General features: G+C 43.7%; 1 protein-coding gene across 6 annotated transcripts in view; it reads right to left on the minus strand.

Moving 5' to 3' along the window:
* The window catches only part of CRACDL (CRACD like), a 494,359-nt gene that overhangs the window by 20,856 nt on the left and 446,622 nt on the right, over nt 1-26,881 (minus strand). For 3 of the 6 annotated variants that reach the window (XM_078658203.1, XM_078658204.1, XM_078658201.1), the window contains exons 9-10: nt 18,063-18,104; nt 216-415 (exon numbers count right to left, since the gene is read on the minus strand). In XM_078658203.1, the coding sequence (XP_078514329.1) occupies nt 216-415; nt 18,063-18,104 (242 nt within the window). The remainder of the gene's footprint in view (nt 1-215; nt 416-18,062; nt 18,105-26,881) is intronic. The other 3 variants (XM_078658205.1, XM_078658206.1, XM_078658202.1) reach the window with 1 other exon arrangement.

The raw sequence follows: 26,881 nt of genomic DNA on the forward strand, positions 1-26,881 counted from the left end.
TAAAATAAAAAACCCTGCACAACTAATGCTACTTTTCAGCATGTGAACACGAACACTGTACAGGTGTGGCTGCTTACAACAGCTACATAGGGGGCATTTCCGTTCCCACAAAAATGAATACGTTTACAGAGGTTATTCAACTTGCATGGTAGCATATTACAAATAATAAATAAATACATGAATTAATCAAAAACATAACTTTTTCATGCACATACCTCCACGTTTTCCTTGTTCCTATGTTGTACCGCTGGCTCTGTTTTTCGTTCTGTAGTTGGGAATTTTTCATCCAAGTTAGGCTGCTGTTCCGAAAGGCCCCACTGCTTCTGCTTTACCCGAGTAATCCATGATGGCTCTGATGGAATGTCGACTTCTTTTAGCAATTCAGCTGTAGTCACTGGCGAAAGCACACCTTTCTCTATCAAGAAATGAGATGCCAAACAAGCTTACATGAATGGGGACGGTTAAGCATGGAAAGGTTACGAGCCTCACAGCAGGCAAAGTTGATCAGTGTGTGTAATAAAGTACAACATGTGCTGCATTCGAAGCATCAGGACCACTCAAGTGCCAGAAATGGATGGTATACGGCCAGGAAAACAGAGACTTGAGACAACCATTTCTCAGGCTAGCAAAAGGCTTGGAAGCATTTGGTATCAAACGGCTGGACCATCTTGAACCGACGCTCTATAGAGATGAAAGGAATTGGCTGCTAATATCATCTGGGAATTTCTCAGCCCATTCGCACGGTACACAATTTACCTTTATTTTTGTATTATTTCTTGTTTTTCATGTAAGTTGAATATATTTTCTCTTGTGCTATCCTGATAAATCTGTATAAACTTCATTTTAAAGGTAATGGGTGGGGTACGGGAGAGTCAAGTCCAGACTAAACCATCACATAGGAGATACAACCACCAATGAGCTTTCTACATAAATGCAAGAACACTTAGCCAAAGTTAGGCATCAAGAGCCAGTGTTTCAACTTGGAGAACAACAACCTTAAGACAAAGCTCTTTCACTGGTGCGTTGGTGGTACTTACAGAGAGCTAAATGGAAAAAATATAATTCAGACAAACCACACAAAATGAAATGGAGGCTTAAAGATGAATCGGTATCTTGTGAAAAAGAAAGCCGATTATGGCACTTTCACAACTCTACTTTGTTATATTATAAAATAAAATGTATGTTTCCTCATGGGATCTCATTTGAATTCCATGGTAATCCCAATTTCCCAGTTGAGGTGGACAAAGGCATTTGCGTCTGAATTGAGATTGCGAATTGTGTGACAACTTCACAGAGAAGCAGCTTTTTACCCTACAAAAATTCTACCTATTAAACGTTGGTGAGAACAGTGAGGGACAGAAAGGGGGAAAATATGATATTACTAGGCTATCCCTAATCCCAACCTGCAGAACCTGTAATGATTCAGAATACTGTACCGGGGAAGACCCAAACCCTGTGGCATCACTAATACCTTGTGCTCTACTGCAGCAGCGTTTTACGGCGGAGGTTGGAATCTGCAGCTTGATGTTAAAGCGTACTATATCACCATACAGAACAAGCACCAATGAAGGATTAGGGTTATCTGGGCTACTTGGGATGGATTCAGAAGTTGGGTTGTTAAAGTGTTACTTTGACCATTAAAATATCATAGCCCTCTTCATGAATTTCTCACCATCTTCCTGTGCTTTAGTTATTGACTGTACATCAGGAGCATTTAGATACATTCATAGGTTGGCATTAACGAAAATGACTGATACTTACCTGTAACAATCGGTTTGCAATCTGTTCTGGTGTAGATTCACATGCTATGCAAACTCCGGCCATCTATTGTTAGACTCTGAACATTAAAAGTGGTTTTCCTTAGAAGAAAGAATATCGGTTTCAAGGTGACTTGTGATTCAGCTCCTGAAACTCACAATGCAACAGGACACATACTTTACCTCAGATTGTGTTTTCTCTCCAAGTGTAAACTGTATATGGGGAGCTGCAAAGCATTATCATGTCTGTGTCCTTGGAAAGGAACATCACGGTACTAAAGATAAGTAGAACATAATGTAGGTGACGGACTTACAGGTAAGTAACATTTTTCATTTAAAACGTGTAGATCGCATGCTGAGCATAGACTAAAAGTGTTGCAGTAACAAATGATTGATTGAATGCTGAACGAATGAAACATTCACCCCCAATCAAGAGATCTGGGTTAAATCCATCGTTCTTTTGCTCACTACACCACCCCAGTTTGGGCCAAGCCATAGGCAAATCAGTCTTGGCCCCGGTGTCTCTAATGGGCACAGTCCAGCCCGAACTGGCAAGCCGGGTCCTCCCAGGACCAAAAACAAGCATTCCGGGACCAGTTTCGGAGTAACACCCCTCATCAGCCAGGCTAGCATGAATCCAGAGGCATAGTGAGCAAGGGACCCATGCCTGGGTATACCCATCTCACTTGCATAGACTAAAAAGCAGGACCCAGTCCCTGAAATGATGACTTGAGAGCACAGATAGAAGACATCTTGAACAGTGTATTAAGAACAGTCTGCACTAATTGTGCCTATTGGCGTTTTTGAAAATCGCCACAGTAAAGCTTAGTGAATGTGTGGATAGAAATCTAAGAAATAGCCTTACATATGCCTGTTAGTGGGACATTACCCAAGAATGCTATAGTAGCCTCTTTTTAGAGAGTTACATGTGGATTAGGGATAGCATGCGGCATATGTCTGGCGTTGTCATAGCAAAGTCGACTGCACCTCATCCACGTAGCAAATCCTGTCTGTGAGAAGGGGTTGCCAAGGTGTGGTTGTGCAAAGCAGGGTATTTAGTCTTTCTGATGCACCAATGGTGCTATAGAAGTCCCTGGTCTCCCAGTCCTCTGGAGTCGAAATCTTTCCTCAGTCTATAGCAGTAGTGGGACAGCTGAAATATGTACAAACCTGATGAGAGAAAAAACACAATCTGAGGTGGAGCCTGTATTCTAGTGCATCATAGGTTTTAAGGGAGGTAACACAAGTCACCTCAAAACCAAAAGTCTTTCTTTGAAGGAAAACAACTTGTAATGCCCCGAGCCCAATACCGGATTGTAGGAGTTTGCACAGCATGTAACCCACAGCTGGAAATATGGCAAACATACAATGTTCAACTGCCTCTTCATGAAGTAGCAAGAATCTTAGCAGAACATTCTGCCCAGGGTGGTTTTCAGAGAGTTATGTAATAACTCTCTGAAAAACTGTTGGCTATCTAAACAATGTGATTTAAACAACAGGCTTGGTCACTAGCCTACCTCGAATTCCCACCTTAATGGGGATTTTCTCCATCCAAAGCGTAAAGAACAAAGAGCCATATGTATCAACACATTTCCCCATAGACACAGAATGGGCAAAACCCATTGATACATCTGGCCCAAACTGAGTTGACATTTCGCAACACATCACAGCTCCGGAGGACCGTATGCAGCTTTGTCAACTGCTTGATGTAACATGCAGGCATTGTTGAGATATATAAAGAGTGTAGTGGAAGTGGAAGAAAATAGCCCCATACTGATCGGCGAATGGCTGAGAGGTGTGGTATTCTTGGAAATGTGCAGATTACGAAAGGACATGTTATTACAACTGGACTTTGTCTTTCACTGGGCCTTCAGTTTATTATCTCTTTAAGTGAACAGAAGCAATACAATTATTTGAAGCTGGTTACTGTACAAGACAAACTGGGATATCCAGCTAATAGGCTGAAGACCACACTGAGTACTTGCTCTGAAACTAGAATTGGTGCTAGCAAAAGGTTCACATTTTCATCCTGCAGATTTACCTGGATCACATCATGTTCAATGTGGAATTTCACTTGTTTTGCCTCTGTCAATACACAACTCCCAGCCCCATGGTACAATTAATTTATACCTTGTTCTATTTTGTAGCATTCCAGGCACAGTGGGACCATTCCTAGCGTAATGGTACCCCGTGCACAGTGTATCATTAATGGCATACTGCTGCATCCGTAGCATTACTATGACTATTCCAGACGTAAAGTTACTAACCCCACCATAGTGGCATTTATCCTTGGCATACTGGTGACAATCCCTGGCATACGATGGCGCTCCCTGGCATGATTTTTTTTAAAACATATTTTATTGCTTTTAAATTTCCATATACATTCATGCAGTATTATTTTTTTGTTCTGGACTCCATTAACACATCTAACATTAATAGTCATATTTCATCATGATCATATAACAGTTGTCCTATACTGTACATTATTGAAGTATTTCCGAAGGCTCCAGCAGTATCTCCGTTGTGTTACATATACATTCATCATTTACATATATCGTATATATGTGGAGGAGTACATATTCGTCTTAAAGAACAAGGAACCATATAACATCCCCTAAGCAAGATCCCCCCTCCCCAATAACATTGTTCACATTTCTTGCATATTAATACTATCGAACCATGTGCACCATAGCATTGTCCTGATTGTTTGTGTTGCAGCATAATGCATCTCTACATTACATTGGATGACAAGGCGTAGGTGACATTTATTATCAGTTTACACGCGGCATATTTAAACATCTATACTGACATGCGCAGACTTTAGCTCTTCCATCATAACTTTCCATTCCATTGCTATTGGCGTCTTACGCAGTCCCCTTGCCTCCTCTGCGCAACGCTGCGCCCTCTGCACTGCCCCATCTCAACATTTCCGCGTGCCAGCTGGACACCTCTGGAGGTCTGCACGACTTCCAGCACATAGTAATATTCCTGATAGCTAGTGTTGTGGCCAGATCTATGAATCGGTATTGCACCTTGTGTTTGGACCTATGTTTGTGTAAGCCTAACAGAAATTCTTCCACCGTGTCTTGGATCGCGTGATGCGCTGCCACCCCAGTAAGCTCCCTAATCGTAGTCCAATATCCTTTTATTTTGGGGCATGTACAGAGCATGAGTAGTAGGCCCACCCCCTGCTCTCCCTGGCATGATGGTGGCTATCTCTATTCATACCTTACCAATTACTGAGTTTCCGAACAGTGACTGTCAGAGAAGATCAGCTGCTGACAACTTCTTGTGGCTCAATTCACATGTGGAGATTTGTAGCCTTGTGAACTATCAGGTGTCTCTAGATTTCATTTTTTATTTTGGCTACAGTGATAGACATACCTTCCAGTTATGTATTATGAATTCCCATAGATACATACCAGTTATTGGAGGTGGTGAAAACTATTCCTTTATCACGCACCGAGAGGCTGATGAGGTATGGTCAAGAGACTATTTATCTCCTACTGGTGTCTCTTCCTATGGAGTAGAAATGCCCTCACCCGCTATTAGTGGCATGCTTCATCATAGGGCTACTACTACACACCCTGGGGTCCTCCGGAATGCAGGTTTCGTTGCAATTAGCAACAAAATGCCTTGATCTATGCCCAGGTAAGGCATTTTCTTGTATTTACTCATAATATTTCTCCCTTTTTCGCTGTAGTGGATAAAGCTCTGGTGCTCAGAATACGCTGATTTGTGCACACATTGCCACCGTAATGTTCCAGGTTTGCACAAAGCACCGTGTATTACTTATATTAACTATTTCAATGTTTAATTATTTGAATCATCAATACGTGCTAAAGATTTTGGGGCATATTTTCAAGCCCTGTGGACCACCGGAACGTCACTTTTTGTGATGTTCAGGTGGTGTACAGGCCTCAGTCATATCTACAAGGCCAAGTAAAGCCATCCTGTGTGGCTTTTCATGGCCTTGTAGATATAGAGTAAGGAGAGGCAGCGTAAGTCGCTGCCTTGCCTTACTCTGCATGAAAGAGGCGTTTCATTGATGTTGCTGTAGGTGCTCCCACTGAACAACCATGTAATTTGATGCTGCCCCAGATTTACAACATCAGGTAAACCTGTGGGCTGCGCCAAAAACCTTGCGCTTTGGTAGAACAGGCATAACGAGGAGAAATGTTTACATTTCTCCTCGTTTTTTCCTCTTTCCACGTATGCTGCATTCTGCAGCACACATAGCAAGAGGAAAACAACTCTTGTGACTGTTTTTGTGCAGGAAGGTGCCCTTTCCTCCATAAAACCAATAATGCCAACAACACGGACACCATTGCACCATGGTGCAAGGGTGCCTACGATGGCGCACTGCTGCAAAATGTGCGCCAGCAGAAAGGACAGGATTGCACCATATGTTGTAAATATGGTGCATTACTGTCCTTTTGAATTGGCATAGGGCAGCGCAGCAAAATTATTTACGACTCTGCCCTACACCAATTCCTTGTAAATATGCCCCTTTGACTATATGGTTGTTTCAATATTTTATATACACTGAATTTCGAAATTCCTTGTGATTGTATGACTTACCAAGATGACTCCTTAAGATTCAGTTTCGAAAATAGCATGACTGAAAAATCCAAGCAGATATAAACAACATAACAGTACTGTAATGTACCTTACAATTTGACAGCGGGGTCCTAGTTTTACAGTAATTGCGAAGTACGTAAAGTAGTACCTCTGTAATACTTCTTCATATACTCTTACATGCATTTGTGGATTGGACCCAAAACATCTAAAATAACAAAATGGAAATATTAATTTGAAATTAGTTCTAACCGAAAGGAGTGTGCCCTCTCTCTCCATTTTTACTAACAGGAAATAGAATGATTCAGAGCTCAATCACAAAGCCATTCTAGAGTACTTAGGAGTACTACTGTAGTACTGCTACCAGTAGTAATAAATGGGTTTGTGAATCTGGCCTTGGTCTCTTATCTAAAGGGACACATTCACATAGGCATTTTGGAGTACGTAAAGTAGTATTTCTGTAGTACTCTTTTAAGCACTCTTACATACCTCTGTGAATTGGCCCCAAAATATCAAAGATGTATAAAATGGATTTTTGCATACAATTAGTACAAATTAAAAGGACTGTGACCTTTTTGCAGTTTTACTAATATGGAGTTGGATATTTTCAGGCCGATTCCCAAACGCATGTAAAAGTATGTTAACGAATACTCCTGTAACACTATTCTATGTGCTCATAAATGCTTTTGTGAACCGGACCCAAAGTGCTTTAAAAAGCATACACACAAGCAGAAAAAAACATTTAATTGTAAGCTTTAATAAATTCTTGCTCCAGACCTTAAGCATCTGATCGGACCAAAGATTTTTGACTTTTTCGCATTACATAATTTTTTCAGCTTTATAGTGGCACAAAGGTACATATGGATCAACACAGCAGAGGAAGATCAGAGTGTTTCTCTTTTTTGATAAAATTAAAGTATGTGTAATACACGGTAATAAAACGGTATTTAATAAATTATGAATCATTGGTTACAGCCTTAACTGCTGTTATTCTTATCTTTATTTACTGGTTTTAGTTAACCGCAGCAATTGAAGCTGTTATGATGCTGTGGCCAACGCATTATCTAAACAGACATTTTCAGAACTAATTCAAGTATTTCTTTCACAGACACTATAAACACGTCATGTTTAGTTTGGTTTGATGCTTGCTGATGTACACCTTTGACTTGGTACTGTCTTGTTTCAATTGACGTTTCTCTACCTGGATTTTTAATTTTAAAAAGTGAGATAGGCTTGTGCACCGAAAATGGCAGCACACTACAGGACAAAATGTTCCTAAAAGTGCATTGTGCATGTATGTACTGTAAATTACCTTGTGTAAGTGCTCTGTCAGCTCTACATAGGTCACAAAAGACCTCCACTGAGAGGGGCAAACCCACAAATCTACAACACGGTCACTGGTAGGAGATACCAGATCACCACCAACATCACAGGATCTATCTGGATCTGCCATTACCCAGAAGGAAGAAATGCGTTACTTACCTGTAACAGCAGTTATCCAGTATTGGTGTCTTTCATAGATTCACATGCCTGAATCATTCCCCGTCGTCGAGATGGGAGCCCCGGTAATAGAAAAGTAATGTCCTATAGACATACATAGAGAAAAATAGGCCTAAGGGCCTTGCCTTAGTAGCCTATCTATGTCCTTTTGTAAAAAGAACCAAATTTCCAAAGGTAGCCAATCAGCTACCACCTCCCTCTAGAACCTTCCTGCCAGGAGCCTCAGTCTCTCAGATTTTCGTACGCACCAAGCTAGGTAGACGTAAGATATGCTCTGTAGTGAGAGATGAGTCCTTCCTGGGGAGGTGGGAGGGTTGCATGTGAATCTATGAAAGACACCAATACTGGATAACTGCTGTTACAGGTAAGTAACGCATTTCTTATCCAGTATTATGGGTGTCTTTCATAGATTCACATGCCTGAATCAGAATAGCAAGCAATACATTATGCACATATGCGATGGAATATAACAGTCTGAGATAATACATATCATGTGACTAGATACCATCAGTAATATAAAGAGTAAAGTAAATAAATGTGCATACCATTGCAGGACGGTGGGAAGTAGGAAGGCTCATCTTACTGGAAGAGATGGCGAAGTACAGCTTGGCCCACAGCTGCATCCTGCATCAGTTCCGTGTCCAGGCAGTAGTGTCTGGTAAAGGTGTGCGGCGATTTCCAGGTGGCCGCTCTGCAGATATCCAGAATCGGTACACCAGCGAATAGTGCTGCCGATGTGGACACAGCTCTCGTGGAATGTGCTCGGACTGAGGAATGTAATGGACGTCCGGCTTTGTCATGACAAAATGCAATTGTTGCCGATATCCATCTGGAAATGGATTGTTTGGAGAGTGGCATGCCTTTTCTCGGCCTGCTGAAGGCAACGAAAAGTTGTTTGGTCTTTCTGAAAGCTTTCGTTTTGTCCAGGTAAAATTTTAGACATCTCTTAATGTCCAAAGAGTGAAGAGATCTTTCCGCCACTGTGCCTGGGTTCGGGAAGAATGAGCGAAGCACAAGCGGTTCATTGAGATGGAAGTCCGAGGGGACTTTAGGAATGAAACGGGGGTTGGTTCTTAAGATGACTCTGTCTTCTCTAAATTGCAAGAAAGGATCCTGTATCGAAAGAGCTTGCAACTCACTGACTCTTCTGGCTGATGTTAGAGCTAAAAGAAGTGCAGTTTTCCAGGAAATGTATTTGAGTTCAGCCCTATGGATAGGTTCAAATGGATGTTTCATTAACTGATTGAGTACAATATTCAGATGCCACGTTGGTGGTATTCGTCTTGGTCTAGGGAAAGATCTGTAAAGCCCTTTAAGGAACTGTTTTATCAGTCTGTTGGACCATAGTGAAGGGCCTTTTGAAGACCTGGTGAAGCGAGAGATTGCTGCCAGGTGTACCCTGATGGAAGCATGCGCAAGACCTGTTTGGGCCAGATGCAGGAGATAAGGCAGTATCTGCTCTGGAGTGATCTTGAAAGGGTGTATATTGTTGTCTTTACACCAAATACAAAATCGCTTCCATTTCAAGGAATAAGTTTTGTTCGTGCTAACTGCTCTTGCTTTAGCTAGGACTTCTTTGCACTCCTGCGGGATGCTTAGGTGACAGAATTCTCGGTACTCAGGAGCCAAGCCGATAATCTGAGAGATGTCAGATTCGGGTGGAGTATCTGGCCTTTGGACATCGAGAGTAGAGAAGGATGTTGAGGCAGTTGGATTGATGGACGGACTGAGAGGCGTCGGAGGTCCGCGAACCAATGTTGTCTCGGCCAGTATGGGGCCATGAGAATCAATGTGCAATGCTCCATTTTCATCTTCCGGATGACTCTGCTGATCAGGGGAAATGGCGGAAATGCGTACGCAAACACGTTGCGCCATGCGATGGAAAATGCATTTCCTAATGACCCCTGTTGGGGATGCCAACTTGCGAAGCTTTGGCATTTTTTGTTCTCCTTGGTGGCGAAGAGGTCTATTTGAGGTGTTCCCCATGCCGAGAAGATGTTGTCTAGAACTTGCTGGTTCAGTTCCCATTCGTGGGACATTGACCTCTGTCTGCTGAGAGCGTCTGCTATGACGTTGTCTTTTCCTGGGACATACTCCGATGTTAATGTGATGTTGTTGAGCAGTAGCCAGTTCCAAATTTTTTGTGATTCGCGAGACAGCGTCAGCGAGCGTGTCCCTCCCTGCTTGTTTAAGTAGTGCATTGTGGTCGTGTTGTCTGTCCTCACTAGCACTGCAGAATTTTTGATGCGAGGGAGGAATGCCTGTAGGGAGTGAAGGACTGCACGTAGTTCTAGGAGGTTGATATGCAGAGCCTTCTCTTGCTCCGACCATCTGCCGCTGATTTGTAAGTCTTGAAGGACTGCACCCCAGCCTTCGAGAGATGCGTCCGTCGTTATGACGTGTGGAGTTTCTGGTAACAAGAACGTGAGACCTTTGGATAGGTTCTTGTGCTTCATCCACCAGGCCAGCGTCTCGGATATTTGTCGAGTGACGACTATGTGATCCTCGAAGGAATCTGTACATTGGGTCCACTGTTTGGTCAGGGCCTCCTGAAGGGGGCGCATTCTGAGCCGACAGTGAGGGATGAGTAGAATGCAGGAAGACATCATCCCTAGAAGAGATTTGAAAATCCTTACTTTGATGGTTGGTTTTGAAGATATCGCGGTAGCTAGAGTCATCAGTTTGTTTTTTCTTTCCAGAGACGGGAAAGCTTTGGAGGAAATGGTGTTTATAGTGGCCCCCAGAAATGTTATTATCCTGGTGGGTTGTAAAGTAGATTTTTCGAAGTTGAGAGTCAAACCCAGGTTCCGGAAAATGTCGAGACAGGCGTTGGAAGACAGCTGTGCGTCCGTGAGAGACGGTGCTTTCACCAGCCAGTCGTCTAGGTAGGGGAAGACCTGGTGATTCTGTTGTCTCAGGTAAGCTGCCACAGGAGCCAGGCACTTTGTAAAAATGCGAGGTGCTGATTTGAGGCCAAATGGGAGGACACAAAATTGGTAATGGAGACCTGCTACTTCGAATCGTAGGAATTTTTTGTGTCGTTTGTGTATTGGGACATGGTAATATGCATCTTGCAGGTCCAAAGATGTCATAAAGTCTCCTTCCTCCAGGGAGCCTAAGATTTCCTGGATAGTCACCATATGAAACGATTGGCTTTTCAGGAAGGCATTGAGCGCCCTGAGATCTAGAATGGGCCTCCATTTCTTCTTTTTCTGTTGGATTAAAAAGAAGCGGGAATAAAATCCCTTTCCCTTTTGAGCTGATGGGACTTGCTCTATTGCTCCTTTTTTTATCATGGAAGAGATTTCCTGCAGTAACAGACGAAGGTGTTTGTGATGATGTTTGTGAGGAGGGGTGAACGGTGGGATGGAGTTGAATTCCAAGGTGTGACCGTGTTGAATCAATTGTAGTACCCACCGATCCGTCGTAATCATTTTCCAATTTTGGAGGAAATGTGTCAGCTTGCCACCAATTTTGAGCGGACCGGACGGTGGGGGGACTGGCTGCGGGAATTGGTCATTGTCTTCCGCCAGCCGTTTTCTTTTGCGATTTGCCCCTGAAGTTCGGTCTCCCGTAGGGGGTCTGACGACTTTGTTGTTGCTGCCGCTGTGGATATTGGGAGCGATTTTGATTATATGTGGATTTGCCTTGATAAGATCCTCTGTACGTGGATTGTCCTCGTCCTCTGTGCCCTCGAAAGGACTGGTTCCTGAATTGTAAAGTCCCGAGAGCCCTTGCAGTATCGGTGTCTTTCTTTATCGTCTGCAAGGCTTCATCTATTTTAGCTCCAAATAGTAGTTGTCCGTCATAGGGCATATCTACAACTTTGGTTTGTACTTCCTGTCTGAAGGACGTCGCTTTGAGCCAACCTTGCCTGCGCAAAACTGCGGCACCTGCAAGCTGTCTGAAGCCTGTCATGGCGACATCGACAGCTGAATCTATGATTTCTGATGCCGACATTTGACCTTCATGAAGGAGTGCCTGGACCTCATTTTTCAAGTCATCAGGCACGTGCGTGAGATATGGAGCAATGTCTTCCCATAGTTGCCTATTGTATCTGCCCAGCAGAGCAATGGCGTTGGCCACTTTGACCGTCATGGCTGACGTTGTGGAGAAGCGTTTGCCTATGCCATCCAATTTCCTGCCCTCCTTGTCTGGTGGTGCTGAGAGTGGCGAGGATGGGTTTCTGGAGTTCTTCTGGGCGGCTTGAGTGACGACCGAATCAGGTTTTGGATGTGAATTAAAACAAGTGGGTGCCGTTGACGGAGCCCTATATTTTTTGTCCAGTCTAGGGACCACTATGGAAACAGATGCAGGTGTTTGCATGAGTTGTAGCCCCTGTTCCCAGATATGTTCTATTATGGGAATGGATCGTGCCTCCTTCCTTATGGGGTCTTTGAAGTCATACAAGAAACAATCCGTTACTTTTGTTTCCATTGCCATGTGAAATCTAGTGGCCGCTCTCTCTATTAAATTGTGGAATCCCCCGATATCCACTGGTGGAGAGTCTGATGTGCTGGGTTCCGGTGTGGCCGGAGAATGAGCAACGTAATCCTCATCATCTCTGTTTTGAGAGAGGTCATCTCTAACCTCACCTTCCTCAGGAGGTTCGTCGTCATCATCAGAGGATTGTATGTTGTGAACCTGTTCAGTATCTTGAGGAATAACCAAAGGCGTTGGTCTTGCCCTTGGTGATCTTTGCTGTGTGGAAGATTCTTGAGAATTGCCATGTGATGGTGTCGCTGACGATTCTGGGAATCGCTTTTTATAGTCTGTGATCAGGAATTGAAGATCATGAACTATCTCGGCCGGCAATACGATCATTGGAGTGACTTGAGTATGTACCTGAGCCTGAACAGTTTCTTCCGTAAATATAACATCATCTCCGTCATCGTCAGTACTCTGGCATTTGACATTTAGATCTGACGGGCTAGTAGCTTGTTCGAAGTGGTCATCATCTGATTCGTCAGCTTGTAGTATGTGAGAAGGAAGCAGTGATGGAACCCTACTGGGTGATGTTAATTCGGGCGTAATAGGGAGTTTGGTGACCTTTTTTGATGGAATTAACTCCGCTTTTTTCCATGGCGTCGATGATGTCGTCGTCGACGAGGTCGTCGACGAGGTCGTCGACGGTATCGCCGTCGATCGCTTTTCAAGCGTCGAGTGTCCCTTCGCCGATGAAGCTGTCGTCGACGAGGCGGTCGTCGACGGAGTAGCCGTCGACGGTGCCTTCGCCGTCGACGGAGTAGCCGTCGACGGTGCCTTCGCCGTCGTCGATGCGGTCGTCGACGGTACCTTCGCCGTCGTCGTGGACGTCGACGGCAGTTTTGTCGTCGGCGTCGTAGTAGCCGTCGACGGTGCAGTTGTCGTCGGCGGTGCTCCTACCGTCGTCGGTGTCTTCGTCGACGATGCGGTGGACGTCGACTGAATTCTCGTCGACGATGTCGGTGTTTTCTGTTTTGTCGACGTCGACGGAGATGACGACGGAGTTTTGACAAACGATTGCTGTTTTTTAATAAGTACAATCGACGATATTGGCTTACCCGTCGTCGACGAGTGGGTGGTCGTCGTCGTTGAAGTCAAGGCTGACGATGCCACCGTCGTCGAGATTGTCGTCGTCGATGTGGAAACATAGTTCGTTTTCCTTGAAGATAATGTCATGGAAGTAGACGACGAGGACTGCGATGGCTTTCTGAAGGTTGCAGCATCCTTCACAGACGTGTCAGATCTTGCCTCAGAAGACTTTGAAGTAGTCTTTTTGTGAGGGACGTCTGGATGGCCAGGGGAAGCCTCCCTTGGCCTTTTTAAGGATAGTTTTGAGGAAACTGAAGCCATTTCACTGCCCTCCGAGGAGAGCACCTCAACATCTCTGGTTTTTAGTCTGTTTAACCAGAGGAGCAGTCTGCCTTCTCTATCCTTAAGTGTTTTGGTAGAGAATGTTCTACATACCCTGCAGTCCTTTACTGTGTGGTCAGGGTAGAGGCAGTAGAGGCAAGTCTCATGCTTGTCGTCGACGTGCAGTCTCTTCTTGCCACAAGAAGAACAAGCTCTGAATAGTCCTCTTTTCTGTTGTTCAGCCATAGTTGAAGTAGAATCCAAGTTTTTTGAAGAAAGTAAAGAATTTGAAGAAACCTGAGGAGAGCTCAGGTGGGGACTCCCTAGCACAACGTGCGGTAGAAAATCTGAGAGACTGAGGCTCCTGGCAGGAAGGTTCTAGAGGGAGGTGGTAGCTGATTGGCTACCTTTGGAAATTTGGTCCTTTTTACAAAAGGACATAGATAGGCTACTAAGGCAAGGCCCTTAGGCCTATTTTTCTCTATGTATGTCTATAGGACATTACTTTTCTATTACCGGGGCTCCCATCTCGACGACGGGGAATGATTCAGGCATGTGAATCTATGAAAGACACCCATAATACTGGATAACTGTGAGGCACATTTCCAAAAGTGTGTTCAATTTTGGGCAGCACGTATGAAAGTGTTTTTATTGAATTTGAAACTGTCCAAAAGAGGAGTGCCAAATAATTTAAACCAAAGAATACTTGAATTATGATGAGCAGGGCAGCAAGTAGTACATCTATCTTTTTAATGATTGTTGACTTTGCTTCACCCTTGTCTAAAGATTTTAGGCCTTTTCCCTCAGAGCACAAATGGTCATTGAGCTTCTTCTTCCCACATTTGCATGTGCATCTCAAGAAGCTTTTCTTAATTAAAATCTGCTCACTCAATGTTTCCACTTTTTAGCATCCTCCCATCCACGCTGACTCAACAAGCTATGTTTGTTTTAATGTGGTGGCTTGTGGTGACAACTGTTTTCCATGGTCAGTTGTGGTTAAAGAGATGAGATGGCGTTAGAGATGATGGCAATAGATGATTTTGCATTATACTTAAAAAAAAAAAATTGGTGTTGATAAAAAGGTACAAAAAGGTATTTGAATGTATGACTATGAAGACTTCTAGAGAATTATGTTTAATTGTGAGGTAAACTCACAAAGCAGCTCTTTAGTGAAATCCTGCCTATATAACTCGCATTTTGCATATTTCTGGAACTTTCTGAGTAGCAGACAAAATTGTTAGTGCACAACAGGGTGTGCATTAGGTAAACTCCATACTTTTGTAAAATTAGAATCCGCCCATGTCAACACAATCTTGAAAGCTAGACTTTTCACAGCCATGCCTGAAACATCAAGGAGCTTCTTCGGTTAAAGTTTAAGTATATGAAAACCTAAGTGCTATTGTTTTTTTTGGTCTACATAAGAATACTGTTAGAAAAGAATGTCACTAAGGAGGAGACAACACTCCCTTTTCTAGATCAGTGTATATCAGATAACTAAGTCAGAAATAGACCTAAATGTCCAACTCTCTTTAAGAGACTAACTAAAGCTGAATATTTTACAGAGAAACATAGATATTCAACAAATTTAACGCACAATAGTCCTGATATATCGAAAGTATGGTCCAGTTTGTCCAAGCACCGATTGGTAACATCTGGTTATTATTAAAAATGATCAAAGATCAAAATATATATAAATAGTCTACACTTGAATTCATTATTTACAAATGTTCACAATGCATATTCATCGCAGATATCCTCTAAACCTTACTGGATTTTATTATTTGGTGTGTTGACAAGCCATACACTAAAGGCTCTTATTTTTGGCCTATCAAGGAGGAAATAACTTTGATACATCTGGCATATACCCTCTGTTTAGCTTTCAGAGTGATTTTTTTTATTGCAGGACTTCTTTATATGCAAAAAAGTTATTTCAACTTTCTAGTGTTTAATCAACTGGATGGAATATTTTAAGAATTACGATCAGCACTCTGATAGATGAAATCATCTTTGTGTGTTGCGTGGTTATGCGAGATCTATGAATCTGGAGTAGTATCTAAGGGACAAATCCAGAGGCTGAAACAAATGGTACAAAACTAGAAGTACAACTGTTGAAGCTCTTAACTTATTACAGACTAGGTTTTTTTTTTAGAGAATCAAAGTGAGCATGTGAAGCAGTTTTAGTGGCTAACACATCCCATGCCACAACTTAGGTCATTCAATGGAGGCCACATTAAGATGGTCTACAGCTCCCATCGGTATTTGAAAGCTTCTATCTTTTCAGAGTTTACTCCTATTTGCATCATGTCTCTTCATCCATTAAAGTTAAATTCTTTAAAAATTGAACATTTATTGTTCCAAGTCAGCAGATCTTCAGTTACAATCATGGCTCTCTGCTCTATCACCTCGTAGTATAACTTGTATTTGAACATACTTTGTCAAACCCAACCAGTTATCTCTTGCTCAATATATACTCCAGCCATGAAAAACTGCTGAGCTCAAAGCTGGAGTGCAGAAACTACCTCTTTGTGGGTTTATCTGCGCGGACTCTTGCTCATCTGTGGGCTGCATTCCATGCCACATCACATTGACAGATGAGTGCTAAAATTTCAGATCACATCTGTCCTGTTCCATTTTCAGTATACAGATTTCTGTTGCACTTCCAGACTCAACTGTAATTGGCCTTCATCACTATTAACTAAGGAAGACCAACCTACTAGACAAGACAGTTCTGGCTCTCTTGGGTATCAAGGACACTTACAGTAAATAGTTGCTGTGATAATGGATTCCTATATATAGGCTTGTTAAGTATTCCAGGAGAGCTTTCGCCGCAGCAGCTCTTGCCTATTGTATTACCTTATTTTTCTTTATTTGCAGAGCTGCAGATTTTCTCTATGTGAGCAAGCAGGCAGACATTTTTGTCACTTCGAATTTGCAGCATTTTTCACTAAGGAATAGGTAAACTGTATTCCGGATATTAAACAGATTTATTCTCAGTCTTTCTTTTTCATTATTTATTTATTTTTAAATTCTCATTTGTACTCACATTCCTGTTTATTTACCTTTGGTATACTGTGGACTTTTTAAAATCTTATGTGATGTTGCTTTTTGAATTGTTCTGCTCTGCAAGACACTTTGGGCTAAGGGATACACCTTGTAACTTTTAGAAAACAAATGTTAAAAAAACACTGACTCCAGTTTATGCTCGCAGAACACAAAATCTTTCATTTTTTGTGTGGCCAACGGGAATCACCCTTAAAGCACCCACCTGAAAATATTTTCTCTCCTCTCTGAGAAGACATAGAGCAGGTGTACCCAACTGAGGTCTATTCGGGCCAGGTCCATGTCAGATGTTTAGGATATGCCTGTGACATATCCCTACATACAATGAATCTACATCGAATCATTTATAAATTTTTGAGCCTAAAGACATGATACTGATCTAGCCATCTCTGGCACCTGTTGGATACTTCTGGGCCAAGGCGAAAAGCTTGAAATCAAGGTGGTGAAGCAGGATGCATTATTGATAAGGCGAGGAAAGAACCCTTTTTGACAATATTCAGAACAAAGAAATGCGAAATATCTTCTGACCAAAGGTGGTGGAACTGTTGGCTGCGTGCTGCTGTGAGAATACATAATGAGTAGACATCAAATGGAGTTCTTCTTGGTGTTTTTAGGTTGCAGGAGGGTAATTCTTAATTTTGCGAAGATCTGCACTTCATAGAATGTGAGTAAGACTTGAACTGCATGAATTTTCTTTAATTATTGAAATTAAAGACAGGAAGACTGAAAAGCACAATGGTGTGAAGTTAAACATGACAGTGCACTTGAAAAGTGGCCAACCACAGGACTGCTTTACATTGTTGGATCTCTTCTCTAGTAGCTCTTGCTTACTTTGAGATCCTGCCTTCAAATGTCAGACAATAGCCTAATCCCGAGCACAGAGGAAGTGTACATGGGGACATGTCTGCATGGCTACTAATTCCCCCTCTGTTCTCTTTGGATTGGGTAACGTGTAACGGAAGTGACAATGTAGTTAGCGGCTTAATTGAGGCTCAGTGCACTTTAGTGAAAGGAGTACATAATGCAAGCAATTATAGTAGCAGTTGCTGTTTGGTGCACACATTTCTTGATTTAGCATATAAAAAAAGGGCAAAGATGTAGGAACTATTAAACACTGCAAGCAATTTAAGTATATTGCTTTCTGATGCATTTGCAAAAGTTCTGAAAATTGTCTAGCATTAGAATGTAATTATTAACGCATTAGGCCACAGTGTAAATTTATTGAAAAAAGTTATTTGATAATGGTATGATACTTGAATTTCTTGATCAACTGAATCAAAATAATATTCTTGTTTCAACGTATTGGTCATCATTAGGATTCTTTTTTGCTACCTGTCTCAACAAGCACATCTCCAGAAATATCACTGCTTTCCTCTGGAAAGAGAAGAAACAACATGATAAATACAGCTAATATGGATCATGGACCTTTTCCATCCTCGTGTAACCAGCTTTATGAACTGGCCTTTGAAATAAAAGTGACATAGCTCTAATTTTAGAAACAAACATTTGGGTCTTCCTTTTTAGGTCTTGCCTTTTTGTCCCACCCTCTCTTTGACACTTCCCTTCACTACCTCACTCATAGTTAATTTTTCAGATACTTCAAGGACGGTCAAACAAGTTAGTTCGAGGGAGTCCCGAAACTAGTTGATCGATGCACTATACAGCTTCTATTTCACTATTAGTGTGTGATTTTTACCTCTTCAGATGTGCATAGGAAGCCTTTCTAAAATGTGGCCATTCTGACCAGTCCATTTAATCAAACAAGCACTGGCAAAGCCACCATTGGCATGCATTGGCTTTGCCAATTCCTTTTAGCCATGCTGTACAACATTTGCAAGATGCTGTGCAGTATGGCAAAAAAATTCTGTAGGTGTGTCCATACACCTAAAAATGAAGTGGATCAGTACATTTAAAAAAAGATATAGAAGTAGTGCAAAAGTGTTTTAAGCTGGATCGGCCAGCATCAATTTGCTGCCTGGTTCATTGCAAAAAGAAAACTGCATGTGGGATGAGGGGGCATCAACGAAGAGTGGGAGGATCAACAAGCGGGAACAGGAAGGTGGGCTGGGGAAGCAACACCCAAGGGAGAAGCACATGTGCAAGAAAATATAGCGGGGAGCAACGTGGAGGGGGCAGAGAGACATAAACATGGAGAGATGTGGACAGGGTAAGAGAAGTACACGAGGGAGCCAGCTTGAAAACATATGCACTCTCATGAAGCACTTAACCAAAAGATAAAAGCAATGACGAAAAGTAAGCAGAACATAAGGGCTCCAGGGAGGGACAAACTTAAGAAGAGGAAGGAAAACCCAGACAACTGATTGAATAAAAAGCAAGGAAATAAGTGTTACAATAAAGCCAACCAATGGTAAGCAATTGTCAGGCTCTAGGCTCACTGTAAACTGACTATAGGCCTTTTCACAACCAGACAGCATGCACAGTCTGAGGTGATATTTATAAAATTAGTGCGGGATCGGCTCAAAAAAATCTTTTATTACGTTTTATTGCCTTGTCATATGAAATGATCTGTGTGTGTGTGTGAAATTACAGCCCAGTTGCGTAGCAATGGAGCCAATGAGCCAATGTAAGCAGAGAAATTGGCCCCTCACATTCCATGATTTTCTAGTAAAAACAGACACTAATTGTGGTACAGTTCCTCCTGGTCCCTGGTGGCATGTACCTTCAACACTATTAATAGTTCAGCCCTTGTTATCCCCAGTCTTCATTAAGTATCGGCACCATTGTAACAAGGGCCCACTGGTTGTCAAGAAGGAGACAGTCATGCAGTTAACAAAATCACTTGGTAATCATCAAAATTCACTGGGGACATAACAGGATCCCTTATTAAACTAGCCGCAGGAAACAGTGCTCAAAATAGAAACAAATCTGCATCTGCCATAAACAATATTTTCATCTATGAGCTAAAACCCTCTGACATTTAGTGCCTTTTAAAAGCTTAATAGCCAGTTTATTAAACTGCAAGTAGGCATTGTGAAAGTAAGTTTGAATATGGCAGTTTCAAAACGTACCCGCTTTGTTTTAAGTACCATGGGTGATTTACATTGTTTATTTTAATACACCGGTAGCCTATAATGTTGTTTACGGTCTTGAATGCGGGCAAGAAAAAAAACATTAAAATGCTTTCGTCAAAAGAGCAGAGTGTTTGGTCTTTGTGCATGGTTGTTTTTTATTTATTAATTTATTTAGGTAGAAATGTACAAAAAGACAATAGCAAGTCATAAAAAGAGGCCCGAACTGAAATAGCTTGCTAAGCTACTTAAAGGGCCAAGTGGCACCCTCGGACTTCTTCTAAGTATGCCCAATACACAATTCTGAAACTAAGTCAAAGGGACAAAGGAGCTTTCGTGGATGTATCAAGGCAAACCAATGACCCTTAATTCTAACCTCAGAGTACTCACCTCTTGCACTGACCCATTCTGTGTTATACATTATACTGCTTTGGTTTGCTAGACGTTTGTAGGTCTTTATTGCAGATATTCTTAGTTGTCTGTCGTCGAAGACCTATTATCTACAATGCAATAATGCATAGAGTGGACTCTGGTTCAGCACCTTGCTCATGACTGGCTGGTTGTCAGTTTGATACTCTTAATTCGATGGCTTCCCTTCATATTCTTGTTTTGTCCCACCCCTTGTGTGCAACTTTTTGATCTTCATTTTGATCCAATAAATTGTATCCTTGCACTCCTGACCAGTAGCGGCTGGCAGGGAATGAGGGTGGAAGGGCGGCGGGAAGGGTGGGGTAGCGGGGGGAACAACATGATAAAAAAAATACCACTTACCTATTCCACCGGCCGTCTCTCCTCCCTACTCCGGAGACTTGAACCAAGAAGCATCCAGGCTCCCCATAGCCAATTACAACGCTGCTATGCAGCATTGTGATTGGTCTGAGTGATGTGGATCAGCGCTCAGATGGGGACTGGGGGCCTGGGCATGTTCCCGCACCAGGCTGTGTAATGCAGCCTGGTGGGGAACAAGCACAGTGCCCATGACTGTGTGGCCGGTCCCAGACGGCCAACCAAGCAGTCATGTGCACTTAGTGTGCACAAACCACTCCACCCCCTGTGCCTACAGCCCCGCCCCACCCTAACCTGTGAAAAAGAAAATAATAATAACATAGTTATTATAATTTTATTTTTTCTGCTCAAAGAGCAGTGGGGCGACGCTCCTCAGCCTTAGCTGAGGAACTGCCCCTAACATCAAGTAACAATGTTTAAGTCTCACTACAAACAGTCTTAGTTGTCTGCTGAATGTGTTCTGTAGGAAATTGGACTCTGTTGCAGTCTCCCCCACCCTTTTGCCTGGTATCGGGTGCAACTTTTACTGAAAGTGTACTTGGTTCCTGCCAACCAGGTCCCCAGTACCAGTGATCTTTCCCTAAACTGTATCTTTGTTCCACAATTGGCACTGCTTTAGGATCCCTGTAAGTCCATAGTAAAATGTACTGGTACCTAGGGTCTTGGACCTAAAGAGGGTTCCTAAGGACTGCAGCTCGAACTGTGCCACTCTAAGCGACCCCTCACCGAGCTCATGCAAAACTGCCATTGCAGCCTGCGTGGCTTGGTGCAGGGAAAAACGAAGAGTCCACATGGCACACATCCCCAGTGTGCCATTACCCAATACTGCATGTGGCATAGGTAAGTCACCCCTACAGCAGGCCTAGCAGCCCTAAGGCAGGATGCACTATACCCATGTGTGGGCATATCTGCATGAGTGGATGTGTCCCAGTGACATCTAAGTTCACCGTTAGATACCATCAGTACACAGGGAAGCAATATCAAGTCCATGGGCGGGTTACTTGTCATTGCGAGTTTCCCAGCTACATGATAGCTTCACTGTTCCCCAAGACATTGGTACCAAACACCTCGTCTTAATAAGCCCACACTGATGCCAGTGCTGGAATTATTAATAAATGCAACCAGAGAGCACCTTAGAGGTTCCCCATAAAACCTACTGACAACTAGTATGTTTACTGACCGGTCTCAACCAGCCAGCCACCATAGACCGGTTTCTGACCTCCTGAGGTGAGAGCCTTCGCTCTCGGAGGCCAGAAACAAAGCCTGCTCTGGGCAGAAGTGTTCACATCACCTCCACGCAGGATGTGCATTCCAGGGCAAGAAGCTTCAAAGGCCCTGCTGCCTTTGTTATGCGCCCCAGGCCTCTCCAGATAGTGGAGCTGCCCACCCCCCTGTCATGACCCCACTTTTCGGCTGCAAAACAGGCGGCAACATTTGTAAGATTAGGAGGAGTGCCCACATTCAGCCAGCACCACCCCTAGGGCGAGCCAGCTGATGTGGATCCCACTTTTTAAATTCCTCCATCTTGTTTTGGCAGAATGAACATTCTAGGGTCAGAGTTGTGCCTCCTTCCCACAGGAAGTGGTCATATAGAGGGTGTATACACCTAAAGGTAGGTAGCCCATTGGTTACTACATGTCACTCCCCTTAACGCCCCTAAATTGACTATTTAGGTGGCTCCCCTGAACCCAAGAACTCAGATTCGACAGATCAAGAGAAGAAGAATGAAGAAGAGTCACTGCCTGGCAAGAACTGCAGCAGACCTATGGACTTTGGCATGAAAACCTGTCCATCCTCAGCACTCTCTAGATAATCGCAACAGAGTGACTCGTTCTGTGAGCTGGAGACCTAGCCAAAACCTTGGGAAGCCTGAGAGCACTTATAAAAACACCTACAGTCCCCCTCAGAGTAGAGGAGCAACTTCCGTGCAGACTGCAGGCACCGACAAGCTGAGTCGAGCCACCACCTATCAGCTCCCCGGCCCGACCCACACTGTAGAGAACCAGGAGAAGGTAATCATGCACTGCAAGATCAGATCTGTCTCCCCACCAGGTGGGAAGACACCTGGACCAACCGGAGCCGTGCAGCACCAACCCCCAGGGTACCGGACGCCCTGCACCAAACAGCAACAATGAGAGTCCAGTCCGGATTCTCACTTCACATGGACTCAGCAGCCGTCGAGGGACATCAGCATCACTGAGACACACTTCGTGAGTGGCCCAGCTGACTTGATTTTACCTCTGTTATTTGTTTGTCCCTGACCACGAGGAGTATATTTGCGCACCCAGCCCAGCCGACCTAACCACTCTGCACCCCAGCCGTCCGGCCCAGGACCTGACCTACCAACTGTGCTCCCTTGCTCCAAGACCCCTTGTGGCCCAAGTCCCCCTGTGCAGGCTGTGTTTGGGTGCCCCCCCTTCATTGTAGCGCGCCAGCTACAAACCTCACCAGCACTCTGCTCCCAGCAGAACTCGAGCAGTTCCCGAAGAACTGCTGGTAGTAATTTGGATACTGGCCCACCACAACTCCAAACCCCGAAGGTGAACCCCTGAAACAGACTGTACCTACCTTTAGGCATCTCTGACTTTTTGCTCCCAAATAATTGCATTGTGCGTAAAGGCGCACAGCTTTAAAAGCTTTACATACCTGTGTGAATAAGTATTGAAAAAAGTACTTACTTTTGAAAGAAATTCTTGGTTTTGAAATGTGTATGAAATAAGTGTTATTTTTCTAATTTGGTTTAGGATTTATTCTTTGAGTGTGTGTCTCATTTACTGCCTCTGTGAATGCAACAAATGCTTAGTACTGCCCTTTGATAAGCCTAACTGCTCGCCCACACTACCACAAAAGAGAGCATTAGTGTTATCTACTTTAGCCTCTGTAAACAAATGTGGGACCCACTGTACTCTCTGCACAGTGTACTTCTTTTCAGTACACTATATAGAGATCCAGCTTCCTACAAGTTCATTCAATCAGACACATACAAACATCACACAACATATGGATATATACATGGTGGTTTTTGGTGATTTCTCTTCAGCCCTTGGCTTGTTTAGGCAAGCCCCCTTCCGTCACTGACCAACAGGGTTATCCTTCACCCTTGTGACCAGTCTACTGTATATCATGGAGTTCATGATATTGTCTTTGGCGACTAGTACACAAAGCAAACAGACACAGGGAGGCATAGGAGCCTCTTAGAGTAAGTACACATTTGTGTGCCTTAAACCCCAATTTCAAAATGGGCGGCTATTATCCTTCTCCTCAACCACAACAGCTCAACATTGGCACCGGACATGCTGTGGCAGGGCCCCACTTCTCCATTTTCTGCAGTTCTTTCACAACACTTCACTCTGCTAAAAGCCCCAATAGCAGGTGTATGGAGGTAAACTCCCCACCGTCACCCACCTCCTGCACCCCACTAGCACCACCATCACTGAGCTTAGTAAGCTGGCTTCTGCATTTGAAATATGACAACCATTCCAATAAGGTCATTAGAAATGCACGTTGTGATGTGCATGTCTAACAGCCATACTATACTGGTATTTAAACCACATTGACAGATTGATTAGTGCCCTGTCCTGAAAATGTTTTTAAAAAAAATATAAGGGGGTATTGTAAGGATACCCTGCCCTCTAGCGCTTGTGGGGCACCTAAAAAGACGCCCGTGGAGCCAAAATAAAAAAATAATTCGTTTTATTTACGCGATACTGATGTATTCCCGCAGAATAACGGCAAAAAAAAAAAAAATGGCAACTGAGGTGGGATAGGGCACGGGGGTAAATTAAAATAGATATTGGTGAGAGAACGTGAATGAGGCTCCCCCCACCCTGAGCCAATTACGGCCCATGGGCCCATCTGCCTAGGCCTGGCATAATATTTAAAGGGGATGGGAATACGCCACTCCCTTCCCCGGGCAAATTATGATCCAGGCGACCCCATCCCCCTAGGCTTAGCAACATATTTATAGGGGAGGGGGCGTGTGCCCCCCCTCCCCAAGCCTAGTAACGCCTCAGGGACCTCATTCCAGGGGTCCACATCCACTGTGGCGTACACAGTTTCCCTGTCTGCAAGTGCGGAGGCTGGGAAAACCTGTCTGCTACCACCCGGCGGGAGTTGCAAAAATGCTCTTGCTGGGTGACATCAGATATTTGTTTCCTGCCTGCACTCTTGTGGTCAGGGAAACTCAGATTGCTCTGGCCCAACAGGATTAGAGAAAAATACCTGCTCCTGCCAAGCGGGAGCAATGGCAGCTACCACTGCCGGCCCAGTGGGAGTCCGTCCTGGGTGGACACCCACATTAGGGCCTGGGGGAGGGTGGGGTTTCCATGACTGTAAAGGATCAGAGAGGGGGCCCTCCCCTTAAAAAATGTATTTATTGCTCCTAGCAAGGAGCACCATAATAACCTTTTAACAAAATATATTTTCATGCTTGTGGTGCCCCCAGAAGAGCCAGGGCCACCATTAAAGAAAAGTAAATATTGTGGGGGTGGTGGTGGTGGTAGTAGGGGGGGCTGCAGGGACTGCAGCAGCAACCTCACCCCCCCAGCATTTTTTTTAAAAAAGTACGTTTTCTTGATCATTGAATCCATGACCCTAGGAGAGTTTAGATTTTATTTTTAACTCGTTAACCGCGGCCGTTTTTTCGCGGCAGTGCGGCCGTTTTAAAGAGCGGGCGGGGCAGCGTCGGCCGTTGAACGTGCGCAGCACCAGCCAGGTAGTGCTCCGAATGTTTAACGGCCAACCGCAGCTCTTAACGGGTTAAAGCACTACTAGCTGGAGCTCTATGGTCTTCAGCCTGAGTGCAGAACCCCTTGTGGTTGCTTCTATAGCTGTATCTTGCAGCCTGAAAACTGTTAATAAAAGCCTCAAAGACATGTCAATTTTTTGGAAGACATCTTTATTAAATATTTCTGTGAGACAATAATTTTTATTAAACACTGTACTGTGTAAATTAATTAATATATATTTGATTATAATTATTGGTCATTTTCTGACAAAGAGAATAGGTGGGCTCTATATATGTTGATATGCTGACTCCTTCATAAAGGCAATAGGCCCAACTTATATATTTTGATGTTCTGACCCATTGACAAAGTCAGAAGGTATGCCTTACTTAAAATGACACCCTTTATATTGTAACATCACAGTCAACCGTGCGTACCCGCGGGGATTGGGTACTAGGCTCTGCACCAATGGCCCTACCAGCCCCAACTCCCCCACCAGAGGCCAGGCTGTGCTGCTAACCCCACACTGCACACAGCTGTACGCGGTGGGGGGTTGGATGCAGGACATGGTAGCAGGCTAGGCTTTCTGTTATGGTGATAAAATATTCAAGTTATGAAAACCCGAGGAAAAAAACAGAGGTTAAAGTGACGTTATAGTTGGGAATTGTAATTATAACTTTTATATTAATTAAACCTTAGACATTCACTGAAAAAAAAGGTTAAAGTAACGTTAGTTAGGTGAAAATTTAAGTGACATGTTTTAAACTTGAAAAAAACCACTGAAATTCACCAGTTACAGTTCTCAAGTTAACTATAACGCGTGCCCTAATGTAACTATAAATCGTGCCCTCACCATGCACTGCTTATGACCTCACATATTACAACACTCATGATGTGTTCAGTGACATAATTTATAGCATTACTGATGACAACTGAACTGGCCTCATTGATGACAATACCGTGCATGGTGAGGGCGTGAGTTGTGGTTACCTTAGGGAACGAGTCATAGTTAAGGGCACAGCCAGTGAAATGCGAGACCCTGGTTGCCAGCTTCATGCAGTTGGTGAATAAGGATGGGGTTGGAGACGGTGTTGAAGGCTGTGAAAAGATCCAGTAGGATGAGGGCTGTGGTGTCACCTCTGTCCTAGATCATCCAGATGTCATCGGTGAGGGCAAGGTGGGTGGTCTCTGTACTGTGGTTCGGCCTGAATCTGGATGAAGCAGTGTAGAGGAGGTGGTTGTCAGTGAGGTGGGTGGTTTACCATCTTTTACATAACTTTTTCTGGGTAGGATAGCAGGGAGATAGGCTGGTAGCTGGCTAGCGTCTTTCGGTGTGCAGTTGATTTCTTGAGGGGAAGTACTGTGGCGTTTTCAAGCATCTTGATAGGTGGCTGTGCTGATTTAGCCATGCAGGTTCGGGGTGAGGACTGTGAGGATGGGGTCCAGTCCTTTGATGAAGACATGGCGAGGGTAGGGGGTCAACGGGTACCAGGTGGTCAGGGTGGCCCTCTGGATGTTTGCAGAGAGGGAAAGGAAGGCTGCAAAGGAGAAAGGGTCCAGTTGGGGCTCAGTGTTTTCATAGCTGCTGGTGACCTTGTTGCTGAAGAATAGG

This window comes from Lissotriton helveticus, chromosome 8 (genome assembly GCF_964261635.1).
Source record: "Lissotriton helveticus chromosome 8, aLisHel1.1, whole genome shotgun sequence".
In the NCBI taxonomy this organism is placed as follows: domain Eukaryota; kingdom Metazoa; phylum Chordata; class Amphibia; order Caudata; family Salamandridae; genus Lissotriton; species Lissotriton helveticus.